Genomic DNA, 13,153 nt, shown 5'->3' with positions numbered 1-13,153 from the left:
GCTGTTGTGTGTTGTGTGTGTGTGTGGTGTGTGTGTGTGTGTGTGTGTGTGTGTGTGTGTGTGTGTGTGAGAGAGAGACATCGAGAGATAGAGAAGCAGAGAGAGAGAGGTAAGAGAGAGAGAGAAAAATAGAGAGAGAATCACAATCACAGAATTCTTCAAGATTTCCTGTTTAATTTGCTGCAAGATTCTCTAGTGATCAAGATGACAATTCCTAGGAGCAGGATTAAAGGAGAAGACTACAGTCAGCAGAACCATGTTGCCTGCTGGTTCTTTGGACCGGATTAAGAATGATTAATGAGAGGGGGAAGACAGCTTCCCATCAGTCGGCCATCATATACACAGCAGGAACAGAGCAGACATTTGTTACAGCCAGATACAACACATTAATCAGAACTGTACACACAACGACAGGACTCCCTCACTCACTCCCACAAAAACACATACCGGTACCAAGTCTGTAGGCACAGATGGCTGTACACGACACACACACACACACACACACACACACACACACACACACACACACACACACACACACACACACACACACACACTCGTCCATCCTCTCCGCCTTAACTCATTCCTTGTCTCTCCATCTCTGTTTTAGATCTTCCATATGACCTATGACCTGGCCAGTGCAGTAATGCGCATCTTCAACCTGATTGGTATGATGCTGCTGCTGTGTCACTGGGATGGCTGTCTGCAATTCCTGGTTCCCATGCTGCAGGACTTCCCCCAGGACTGCTGGGTCTCCCTCAACAAGATGGTGGTATGTGTTTGATTCATTACATGTGTTACATTCACAAGTAAAACTGGATAAACAGAAAAAAAGTCTCTGCACACTTCCAGTTCGATACAAAGTTATTTTAATTGTAGCTAAGCTTTCGTTCAATTGACCTTCATCAAAGCATATTATACACAGTGACGCACAGTTATGCTCTGATGAAGGTTGATTGACCGAAAGCTCAGATACAATTAAAATAACTTTGTATTGGACTGGAAGTGTGCAGAGACTTTTTTATGTTTATCCAGCTTTCAGCACCTTCAGTAATCAATTTTGGGTGTGCTGTGGATTGAACCTATTATATAGATTCATAGTTAGAACTAGCGACTAGAGCGGCAGAAGAAAACATCAGTCATAATCCATTCATTAATCAATGCTTTGTTCCTAATCAATAAGAATAGTCTCCCACAGGTACACAATAAACATCTATCAGATACAGATTCTGTTGTTGATTTATCAATAGACCAAAAGACCTCCGTGAAGAAGGCCTATTGGGAAAACACATCAATGTGTTTTAACTAGAAATCAGTCCAGTGATTAGTACTATTGATGGTTGTTTGCACTGTCTACTGTTAGAACAGTCAGCCAGTGAGCCAGACACAGCCAGCCCAGCCATCTGAAGACGAGCGAGGGAACGCTGAGAGAAATAACAAGTCAGGCAACACGATTTATGCACACCTACGCATCCCTCCCTCCATCTCTCCCTCCCTCCACATCCCTCTCTCCCTCTGCATCCCTCTCTCCCTCCCTCTGCATCTCTCCCTCCCTCCATCCCTCCCTCCATCTCTCCCTCCCTCCACATCCCTCTCTCCCTCCGCATCCCTCTCTCCCTCCCTCTGCATCTCTCCCTCCCTCCATCCCTCCCTCCATCTCTCCCTCCCTCCACATCCCTCTCTCCCTCCGCATCCCTCTCTCCCTCCCTCTGCATCTCTCCCTCCCTCCATCCCTCCCTCCATCCCTCCCTCACTTTCTCTCACAGGGGTGGGGCGATGACAGGAAAGATTAAGAGGGAAAGGGAGGAATGGGAATGTGCCTGGGCAGCAGGCTCCTTTGTTCCTGTCTATTTTCTCTGGGAGGTAAAAGCTGAGTGTTTATAGGTCCATCCGTCAGTCCGGCCTATTACATGCCCAGGGAAAACCGTCTCCCAGCCTCTGCCCTACCCACCAGGCACAGCTCCAAATGGGTTTTTAAACGGATTGGGTTCTGCTCCTCCGCTGTCATTGGGCCTGCCACCACGTCACGTAAATGTTCTGTTATTTTTACATTTTCCTGCAGGGCAGATGTTGACGTGTGTTCCTTTTTATCGACGTACAGAACTAATACCCCATCAAATGAGTCCCCCGGAGGGCCTAAAGCAATGAGAGGAGAAAGCAGATAAAAGTTGTCCTTTTATCTGTTATGAAGGGACGAATCCCTCTTGGTTTGTGATATTCAATTGAATTAGACTAGACTGTCATCTGAGCTGTGTTTCCAGCTGTTTTGTGTCTCAAGATTTGTTTAAATCAGGTCAGCTGAGAAAGGAGAAAACTACCTTGGCTCTGCCTCCCAATCTTACGACCTTGGGAGGTATTGCAGGGGTGAGGTGAGGGGTCAAGTGACCAGAACAGATATTAGTTGATTTGTTGATTGATCAGGTAACAATGCTAATATGAAAGGCCTGTTTGAGAATGTGATAACAACAGTGGGACTCGTGTGGATTTCCCAGGACACTCTCTCTAATGCAAGGTTCTGAACATCCCCACCTCTCAGGAGTGTGATTGTCATTTCCCATAAGTGTGATGTCAGACTGTAATAAACCTCTTGACCTTCTCTGACAGGTACTATGTCATTCCTATGACAATGCAATACAGGCATTCTGACAGGCCACCTCAAAGTAAAAACCTTATCCTTCTATAATAGACACCTAGGGGTCCTGAAGACTGTATAGTGTACTGTATAAACGCCCAAACTGACACTCTCTCTCTGTCAGGCCATTGACTTCCCCCTCTTCCCTCTTCCCCTTTTCCCTCCCCCTCTTCCTCCCTCCCGGTGTATAATCAAGGGCAGCATCTCTCCAGAGAGCCGTCACTCTGAAGCGAGCGGCCCAGGCCACCTGAGACCTCCCCGTTATTCAGTGGCTGACAACTCGTAACATTAGCCACCGTGTAGCAGCCAGGACATCCATCATCACTACTACACCTACACAAGCTATAGTACAGGCCGGTGGAGGAGTCAGGAGTCCCCACAGGCAGTAACTCATGGAGGGCAACGTGAGGCGGACGGGGGCGAGGGCAGGCAGGTTGTTGTAACCCTTTTGAAGAGTATGATCAGCCTGTTCCCTTCTTTGTTGAATGAAAGACATCACATGATGCTAATCAGTGTTGTATTACTCAAGACATCCGGTCTCGAGACCACATATTGGTGTCGGATACATTTGTACTCGGTTTTGACTCGGTCTCGGACAGTGAGGACTCCTAATAAGACCAGCTGAGACCAGTGCATAAAAGCTCTTCGCCAGACCAAATATATACCCTCCTTTGTTAGAACATGAACATCTTAACAGTACAGTGGTGAACCTATAGGCCTTCAGTGGTGAACCTATAGGTCTTCAGTGGTGAATCTATAGGCCTTCAGTGGTGAACCTATAGTCCTTCAGTGGTGAATCTATAGGCCTTCAGTGGTGAATCTATAGTCCTTCAGTGGTGAACCTATAGTCCTTCAGTGGTGAATCTATAGGCCTTCAGTGGTGAACCTATAGTCCTTCAATGGTCGAAACCTAATAGTCTTCAGTGGTGAATCTATAGATTTCAGTGGTGATATCTTATAGCCTCAGTGTGAACTATACTTCAGTGGTGAACTATAGACTTCATGGATCCTATAGGCCTTCAGTGTGAACTTATAGGCCTTCAGTGAACTATAGCTTCAGTGGTGAACCTAATAGCCTTCAGTGGTGCTCTATGCCTTCAGTGTGAACCTATAGGCTACAGGTGTGAACTATAGCTTCAGTGGTGAACCTATTAGGCCTTCAGTGGTGAAATCATAGCCTTCATTGAGTTGATACCTATAGCCTTCAGTGGTGAACTATAGACTTCAGTGGTGAATATGGCTTCATGGTGAACTATAGGCCTTCAGTGGTGAATTATAGGCCTTCAGTGGTGAACCTATAGGCTTCAAGGTGGTGAACTATAGGCTAGTGTGAACCTATGACTTGCAGTGTGAACTATAGCTTAGTGTGAACTATAGGCTTCAGTGGTGAACTATAGCTTCAGTGGTGAACGCTATAGGCCTTCAGTGTGAACCCTATGTAGCTTCAGTGGTGAACTATAGGCCTTCAGTGGGGATCTATAGGCTTCAGTGGTGAACTATAGGCCTTAGTGGTGAACTATAGGCTTCAGTGTGAATATAGCCTTCAGTGGAACTTAGCCTTCAGTGGTGACCTATAGCCTTAGTGGTGAAACCTATAGGCCTTCAGTGGTGAACCTATAGGCTTCATGGTGAACTAAGGCCTCAGTGTGAACCTATAGGCTCAGTGGTGAACCTATAGTTCATCATGGTGAACCTATAGGCCTTCATGGTGAACCTATAGGCTTTCAGTGGTGAACCTATAGCTTCAGTGGGAATCCTATAGGCTTTCAGTGGTGAACCTATAGGCCTTCAGTGGTGAACATACCTCAGTGGTGAACCTATAGGCTTCAGTGGTGAACTATAGCTTCAGTGGTGAACCTATAGCCTTCAGTGGTACTATAGGCCTTCAGTGGTGAACCTATAGGCTTCAGTGGTGAACCTTAGCTTCAGTGTGAACCTATAGGCTTCAGTGGTGAACTTATAGGCCTTCAGTGTGAATCTATAGCTTCATGGTGAACCTATAGCCTTCATGGTGAACCTATAGGCCTCCAGGTTCGTGAACCTATAGGCCTTCAGTGGTGATACCTAATAGGCCTCAGTGTCACTATAGCCTTCATGGTGACGCATAGTCCTATGGTGAACCTATAGGCTTCAGTGGTGAATCTATAGGCTTCAGTGGTGAACTATAGTTCAGTGGTGAACCTATGCCTTCAGTGGGAATATAGGCTTCAGTGGTGAACCTAATAGGCTTCTAGTGGTGAACCTATAGGCCTCAGTGGTGAACTCTAAGGCCTTCAGTGGTGAACCTATAGGCCTTCAGTGGTGAATAGTACAGCTTCAGTGGTGAACTATAGCTTCAGTGGTGAACTTATAAGTTCAGTGTGAACCTATAGGCTTCATTGGTGAACCTATGGTTCAGTGGTGAACTATAGACTTCAGTGGTGAACATATAGGCCTTCAGTGGTGAATATAGGCTTCAGTGGTGAACCTATAGCTTCAGGTGAATATAGGCCTTCAGTGGTGAAACCATGATAGGCCTTCAGGTGATCACTATAGGCTTCAGTGGTGAACCTATAGCCTTCAGTTGGGTGAATCTGACAGCTTCCAGTGGTGTATACCTATAGTGCGATTGCAGTGGTGAAATATAAGGCCCTTTCAGTGGTGCATGATCTATAGCCTTCAGTGGTGAACTAAGGCCTTACGTGGTGAAATCTATAGGCTTCAAGTGGTGAACCTATAGGTCTTCAGTGAGAATCCTATAGGCCTTCCAGTGGGTGAACTTAGGCTTCATGGAACCTATCGAGCTCAGTGGTCGAACTATAGGCTTCAGTGTGAACTATAGGCCTTCAGTGGTGAACCTATAGGCCTTCAGTGGTGAACCTATAGGCCTTCAGTGGTGAATCTATAGGCCTTCAGTGGTGAACCTATAGGTCTTCAGTGGTGAACCTATAGGCCTTCTGGTCTATAGGCCTTCTGGTCTCATTCTTGACTCTGTCTCTACGACCCCTTGTCCCCCTCCCGGTCTCGATCTTCAATCAAATTTATCCATAAAGCCCTTTTTTTACATCAGCAGATGTCGCAAAGTGCTATACAGAAACCCAGCCTAAAACCCCAAAGAGCACAGTGGCTAGGAACAACTCCCTAGAAAGGCAGGAACCTAGGAAGAAACCTAGAGAGGAACCAGGCTCTGAGTGGTGGCCAGTCCTCTTCTGTCTGTGCCGGATGGAGATTATAAGAGTACATGGCCATTTAAGGCCAGATTGTTCTTCAAGATGTTCAAACATTTATAGATGACCAGCAGGGTCAAATAATAATCACAGTGTTTGTAGAGGATACAACAGGTCAGTACCTCAGGAGTAAATTTCAGTTGGCTTTTCATAGCTGAGCATTCAGAGGTCGAGACAGCAGGTGCAGTAGAGAGAGAGCGAGTCGGAAACAGCAGGTCCGGGACAAGGTAGCACGTCCGGTGAACAGGTCAGTGTTCCCCAGCCGCAGGCAGAACAATTGAAACTGGAGCAGCAGCACGACAAGGTGTACTGGGGGCAGCCAGGAGTCATCAGGCCAGGTAGTCCTGAGGCATGATCCTAGGGCTCAGGTCCTCATTTTTTACGTATGTACGACAGGACCAAATCGGAGAGATAATTAGGAGCAAGCCCATGTAATGCTTTGTAGTTTAGCAGTAAAACCTTGAAATCAACCCTAGCCTTAAAAGTAAGCCACTGGAGTAATATGTTAAATTTTTTGGGCTCTAGTCATGATTCTAGCAGCTGTGTTTAGCACTAACTTAAGTTTATTTAAGGCTTTATCCGGGTAGCCAGAGAGTAGAGCATTGAAGTAGTCTAAGCTAGAAGTGACAAAAGCATGGATGAGCTTTTCTGCATAATTCTTAAACAAAAAGTTTCTGATTTTTGCAATGTTACGAAGATGGAAAAAATCTGTCCTTGAAATATTCTTAATATGTTCGTCAAAAGAGAGATCAGGGTCCAGAGTAATGCCGAGGTCCTTCACAGTTTTATTTGAGACGACTGTAAAACCATCAAGATTAATTGTCAGATCCAACAGCAGATCTCTTTGTTTCTTGGGACCTAGAAATAGCATCTCTGTTTTGTCTGACTTTAAAAGTAAAACATTTGCCTTCCTTATGTCTGAAACACAGGCTTTCAGGGTAGGACATTTTGGGGCTTCACCATGTTTCATCGAAATGTACAGCTGTGTGTCGTCCGCATAGTAGTGAAAGTTGACATTGTGTTTCCGAATGACATCACCAAGAGGTAGAATATATAGTGAACACAATAGTGGTCCTAAAACGGAACCTTGAGGAAACTTGCAATTGATTTGTCAGAGGGCAAACCATCCACAGAGACGAACTGATATCTTTCCGACAGATAAGATCTAAACCAGGCAAGAACTTGTCCATGTAGACCAATTAGAGTTTCTAATCTCTCCAAAAGAATGTGGTGATCGATGGTGTCAAAGCAGCACAATGTCTTGCAGCACAAGGTCTTGCAGCATGAGGACAGATGCCATTAAAAGGTAATTTACCACCTTCACAAGTGGAGTCTCAGTGCTATGGGGGGGTCAAACCAGACTGAAGCAATTCGTATACATTATTTGTCTTCAGGAAGGCAGTGAGTTTCTGCGCAACAGCTTTTTAATATTTTTTGAGAGGAATGGGAGTGGGAATGGGATTTGATACAGGCTGATAGTTTTTCTCATTTTCTGGGTCCAGGTTAGGCTTTTTGAAGAGGCTTTATTACTGCCACTTTTATTGAGCTTGGTACACATCCAGTGGATAGGGAGCCATGTATTATGTTCATCATAGAAGGGCCAAGCACAGGAAGTAGCTCTTTCAGTAGTTTAGTTGGAATAGGTCCAGTATGCAGCTTGGCGGTTTAGAGGCCATGCCTATATTCATGAATGTGTCAAGAGATATAGGATTAAAAAACTTGAGTGTCTCCATTGATCCTAGGTCCTGGTAGTTCTGTGCAGACTCAGACAACTGAGCTTTGGAGGAATACGCATATTCAAAGTGGAGTCTGTAATTTGCTTTCTAATGATCAAGATATTTTCATTGAAGAAGTTCATGAATGTATCACTGCTGAAGTGAAAGCTATCCTCTCTTTTTGAATGCTGCTTTTTAGTTAGCTTTGCGACAGTATCAAAAATATATTTGGGATTGTTCGTTTCTCTTCAATTAGGTTGGAAAAATAGGATAATCGAGCAGCAGTGAGGGCTCTTCGATATTACATGGTACTGTCTTTCCAAGCTAGTCGGAAGACTTCCAGTTTGGTGGAGCGCCATGAAGCTTACTTCATGGCTCGGTTATTTTCTATATACCAGGGAGCAAATTTCTTGTGACAAATGTTTTTAGTTTTTAAGGGTGCGACTGCATCTAGGGTATTACGCAAGGTTACATTAAGATCCTCAGTTATTTGGTTAACCAATTGTTGTACTCCAACGTCCTTGGGTACATGGAGGGAGTCTGGAAGTGCATCTAGGAATCTTTGGGTTGTCCGAGAATTTATAGCATGTCTTTTGATGATCCTTGGTTGGGGTCTGAGCAGATTATTTGTTGCGATTATTTGTTGCAAACAAAATAAAAGTGTGGTCCGATAGTCCAGGATTCTGAGGAAAAACATTTAGATCGACAATATTTATTTACGGGACAAAACTAGGTCCAGAGTATGACTGTGGCAATGAGTTGTTCTGGAGACATGTTGGACAAAACCCACTGAGTCGATGATGGCTCCGAAAGCCTTTTGGAGTGGGTCTTTGGACTTTTCCACGTGAATATTAAAGTCACCAAAAATGTGAATATTATCTGTCATGACTACAAGGTCTGATAGGAATTCAGGGAACTCAGTAGGAACGCTGTATACGGACCAGGAGGCCTGTAAACAGAAGCTATAAAAAGGGATTAAGTAGGCTGCATAGATTTTGTGACGTGAAGCTCAATAGATGAAAACGCAGTAATTTTTCTTTTAGTGAATTGAAATTTGCTGTCACAAATGTTAGCAACACCTCCGCCTTTGCAGAATGCTCAGGGAATACGGTCACTAGTATAACCAGGAAGAGATTCCTCATTTAACACAGTAAATTCATCAGGCTTGAGCCATGTTTCAGTCAGGCCAATCACATCAAGATTATGATCAGTGATTAGTTCATTGACTATGACTGCCTTGGAAGTGAGGGATCTAACATTAAGTAACCCTATTTTGAGATGTGAGATATCACAATTTCTTTCAATAATGACAGGAATGGAAAGGTCTTAATTCCACTGAGATTGCTATACACCGCCATGTTTTGTTTTCCTCAACCGAGATCGAGGCACAGACACGATCTCAATGGGGATAGCTGAGGTGACTACACTGACTGTGCTAGTGGCAGACTCCACTAAGCTGGAAGTTGTGAAGATGGCGCCGGAGGGGATGGCTGCCATTTTATTGGCTCTTAACTAACCGTGCTATTTTGTTTGTTTTTCCGCATTGTTTGTAACTTATTTTGTACATAATGTTGCTGCTACCATCTTTTATGACCGAAAAGAGATTCTGGACATCAGAACAGCGATTACTCACCTTGAATTGGACAAATAATTTTTCTTTAATTCGTCGGACGGGAAGGATATACTCCAAACACCCGTAAAGTCCCTCATCCCCATCATTCGCTGGAGAAAGAAACTGAGAATTTGCGGAAAAAGATGTGCTTTGTGAGGATCAGTGGCTAATCTGCCTTCGCCACCCGTACTGTTAGCAAACGTTCAATCGATGGAAAATAAATGGGACGAACTGAAAGCACGCAAATCACACCAACGGGACATTAAAAACTGCAATATCTTATATTTCACCGAGTTGTGGCTGAACGACGACATTAATAACATACAGCTGGCGTGTTATACAGTCTATCGGCAGGATAGAACAGCAGCCTCTGGTAAGACACGGGGTGGGGACCTATGCATATTTGTAAATAATAGCTGGTGCACGATATCTAAGGAAGTCTCGAGGTTTTGCTCGCCTGAGGTAGAGTACCTCATCATAAGCTGTAGACCACCATATCTACCTAGAGAGTTTTCATCTGTATTCTTTGTAGCTGTCTACATATCACCACAGACCGATACTGGCACTAAAACCGCACTCAATGAGCTGTATAGCGCCATAAGCAAACAGGAAAACGCTCAACCAGTGGCGGTGCCCCTAGTGGCCGGGGACTTTAATGCAGCAAAACTTAAATCAGTTTTACCTAATTCCTATCGGCATGTTAAATGTGCAGCCAGAGGGAAAAAAACTCTAGACCACCTTTACTCCACACATATTCATTGACTACAGCTCAGCGTTCAACACCATAGTGCCCTCAAAGATCATCAGTAAGCTAAGGACACTGGGACTAAACACCTCCCTCTGCAACTGGATCCTGGACTTTCTGACGGGCTGATGCCAGGTGGTAAGGGTAGGTAAAAACACGTCCGCCATGCTGATCCTCAACACGGGGGCCCCTCAGGGGTGCGTGCTCAGTCCCCTCCTGTACTCCCTGTTCACTAATGACTGCACGGCCAGGCACAACTCCAACACCATCATTAAGTTTGCCGATGACACAAAAATGGTAGGCCTGATCACCAGCAACGATGAGAAAGCCTATAGGGAGGAGGTCATACACCTGACCGTGTGGTGCAAGGACAACAACCTCTCCCGCAATGTGATCAAGACAAAGGAGATGATTGTGGACTACAGGAAAAGGAGGACCGAACACGCCCCCATTCTCATTGACAGGGCTGTAAGGAAGCAGGTTGAGATCTTCAAGTTCCTTGGCGTCCACATCACCAACAAACTAACATGGTCCAAGCACACCAAGACAGTCGTGAGGGCACGACAAAACCTATTCCCCCTCAGGAGACTGAAAAGATTTTGCATGGGTCTTCAGATCCTCAAAAGGTTTTACAGCTGCACCCTCGAGAGCATCCTGACAGGTTGATCACTGCCTGGTATGGCAACTGCTCGGCCTCCAACCGCAAGGCACTACAGAGTGTAGTGCGTACGGCCCAGTACTTCACTGGGGCCAAGCTTCCTGCCATTCAGGACCTCTATACAAGGCAGTGTCAGAGGAAGGCCCTAAAAATTGTCAAAGACTCCAGCCACCCTAGTCATAGACTGTTCTCTCTGCTACCACACGGCAAGCGGTACTGGAGCGTCAAGTCTAGGTCCAAGAGGCTTCTAAACAGCTTCTACCGCCAAGCCATAAGACTCCTGAACATCTAATCAAATGGCTACCCAGACTATTAGCATTACCCCCCCCCCCCCCTCTTCTATGTTGCTGCTACTCTCTGTTATTATCTATGCATTGTCACTTTAATAACTCTACCTACATGTACTTATTTTTCGGCTGGTGGAGGTCCTGTAGAACCATGTCCAGATAAAGCGTCCGGGGTGAAAAAGTTTAACGAAAAAAGTAGAGCGAGGAAAAAACTTAGACGTTGGTAAATGTATTAAAAGTAAAAACCAACAAGTTTGTCTGATAGCCAAGTAGCAACAAACAGCACAACAGAACGGAGACCGGAAGTTGAGGGCGGAGCGATTGATTCGTGATGGAAATAAAAGGTCTTGACTCGCCCCCCCTCCTCCGGTCTTGGTCTTGACTCGGATTTAAATTGCTCCGGTCTTGGTCTTGAATCGGTCTCACTTTAGGTGGTCTTGAACACAACACTGATGCTCGGGCCATGGATTGGTGAGTGGAAGAGGAACAGCCAACATGGCCAACATGATAGTGAGGCACAGTTGCAGTTGCCATTGTTGCACGTGAGAAAAGTACCACATTCTAATTAGTGCTGGGAATTTCTAGGGACCTCACAATACAATATTATCTTGATAATATTAAAATCAATACTGTGATTTTAATGGGATTTGATGTTCCGAACTTATTGCTCATTATACATGTATATCTGCTGCAGATCGACAAGAGAGCGCATGAGACATTTTATTAAGACATTTTATTAAGCATCAATTAATTAAACATTCTAAATGGCCAGCTATTACAACCACCAGGGAATGATGATCAATGCTAGTCCATTCTATCAAGTTTAATTCTAATTCTAATTGTGGATTGAGAGAGAGAGAGAGAGAGAGAGAGAGAGAGAGAGAGAGAGAGAGAGAGAGAGAGAGAGAGAGAGGAGCCATGTGTCACAGGAGTGAAGGGCTAAATGGTTAATGACATAGGCAGCAGCAGCTACTAACAGACAGAGTCAATGGTTAAAGGACTGTAATTATTGGTGTTAACTAAAAGCTTCTGGATTAAAGACCGTAAAGAACGCAGACGTGCTTCAGTCAGACGACTGGGCGAGACACACAGAGACTTCATTAGAGAAACAGCTTCAGTCAGACGACTGGGCGAGACACACAGAGACTTCATTAGAGAAACTGCTTCAGTCAGACGACTGGGCGAGACACACAGAGACTTCATTAGAGAAACTGCTTCAGTCAGACGACTGGGCGAGACACACAGAGACTGCATTAGAGAAACAGCTTCAGTGAGTCATAAGTCTCTGCCACAGGGGGCTGGTGAAGGGAGGATGGCTCATAGTAGTGGCTGGAATGGATGAATAGAATGGCAGCAAACACATAGAAACCATGTTTGACCCGGTACATTTATTCCATTCCAGCCATTACAATGAGCCTGTCCGCCGATTTAAGTGACACCAGCCACCACTGCCCTCTCCCCTCTATTTGTGCATTACTACATAAACAGTCGTGGCCAAAAGTGTTGAGAATGACACAAATATACATTTTCACAAAGTCTGCTGCTTCAGTGTCTTTAGATATTTTTGTCAGATGTTACTATGGAATACTGAAGTATAATTACAAGCATTTCATAAGTGTCAAAGGCTTTTATTGACAATTACATGAAGTTGATGCAAAGAGTGAATATTTGCAGTGTTGAACATTCTTTTTCAAGACCTCTGCAATCCGCCCTGGCATGCTGTCAATTAACTTCTGGGCCACGTCCTGACTGATGGCAGCCCATTCTTGCATAATCAATGCTTGGAGTTTGTCAGAATTTGTAGGTTTTTGTTTGTCCACCCGCCTCTTGAGGATTAACCACAAGTTCTCAATGGGATTAAGGTCTGGGGAGTTTCCTGGCCATGGACCCAAAATATCGATGTTTTGTTCCCTGAGCCACGTAGTTATCACTTTTGCCTTATGGCAAGGTGCTCCATCATYCTGGAAAAGYCATTGTTCATCACCAAACTGTTCCTGGATGGTTGGGAGAAGTTGCTCTCGGAGGATGTGTTGGTACCATTCTTTATGAGAAGCCCACTCCCTTGGCTGAGAAGCAACCCCACACATGAATGGTCTCTGGAGAGAAGTGGCTTCTTTGCTGCCCTTTTTGACACCAGGCCATCCTCCAAAAGTCTTCGCCTCACTGTGCATGCAGATGCACTCACACCTGCCTGCTGCCATTCCTGAGCAAGCTCTGTACTGGTGGTGCCCCGATCCCGCAGCTGAATCAACATTAGGAGATGGTCTTGGCGCTTGCTGGACTTCCTTGGGTGCCCCT

At 45.0% G+C, this 13,153-nt stretch overlaps 1 protein-coding gene across 1 annotated transcript in view; it reads left to right on the top strand.

Annotated features, from left to right (window-relative positions):
- LOC111956444 (potassium/sodium hyperpolarization-activated cyclic nucleotide-gated channel 2-like) overlaps positions 1-13,153 on the top strand; it is a 71,393-nt gene that overhangs the window by 22,912 nt on the left and 35,328 nt on the right. The window contains exon 3 of the mRNA XM_070436583.1: positions 611-772. Coding sequence (XP_070292684.1) covers positions 611-772 — 162 coding nt within the window. The remainder of the gene's footprint in view (positions 1-610; positions 773-13,153) is intronic.

Source organism: Salvelinus sp. IW2-2015, linkage group LG32, assembly GCF_002910315.2.
Source record: "Salvelinus sp. IW2-2015 linkage group LG32, ASM291031v2, whole genome shotgun sequence".
Lineage (NCBI taxonomy): Eukaryota > Metazoa > Chordata > Actinopteri > Salmoniformes > Salmonidae > Salvelinus > Salvelinus sp. IW2-2015.
Note: the sequence above shows the minus strand (reverse complement) of the source record. Positions and strands in the feature narration are given on the sequence as shown.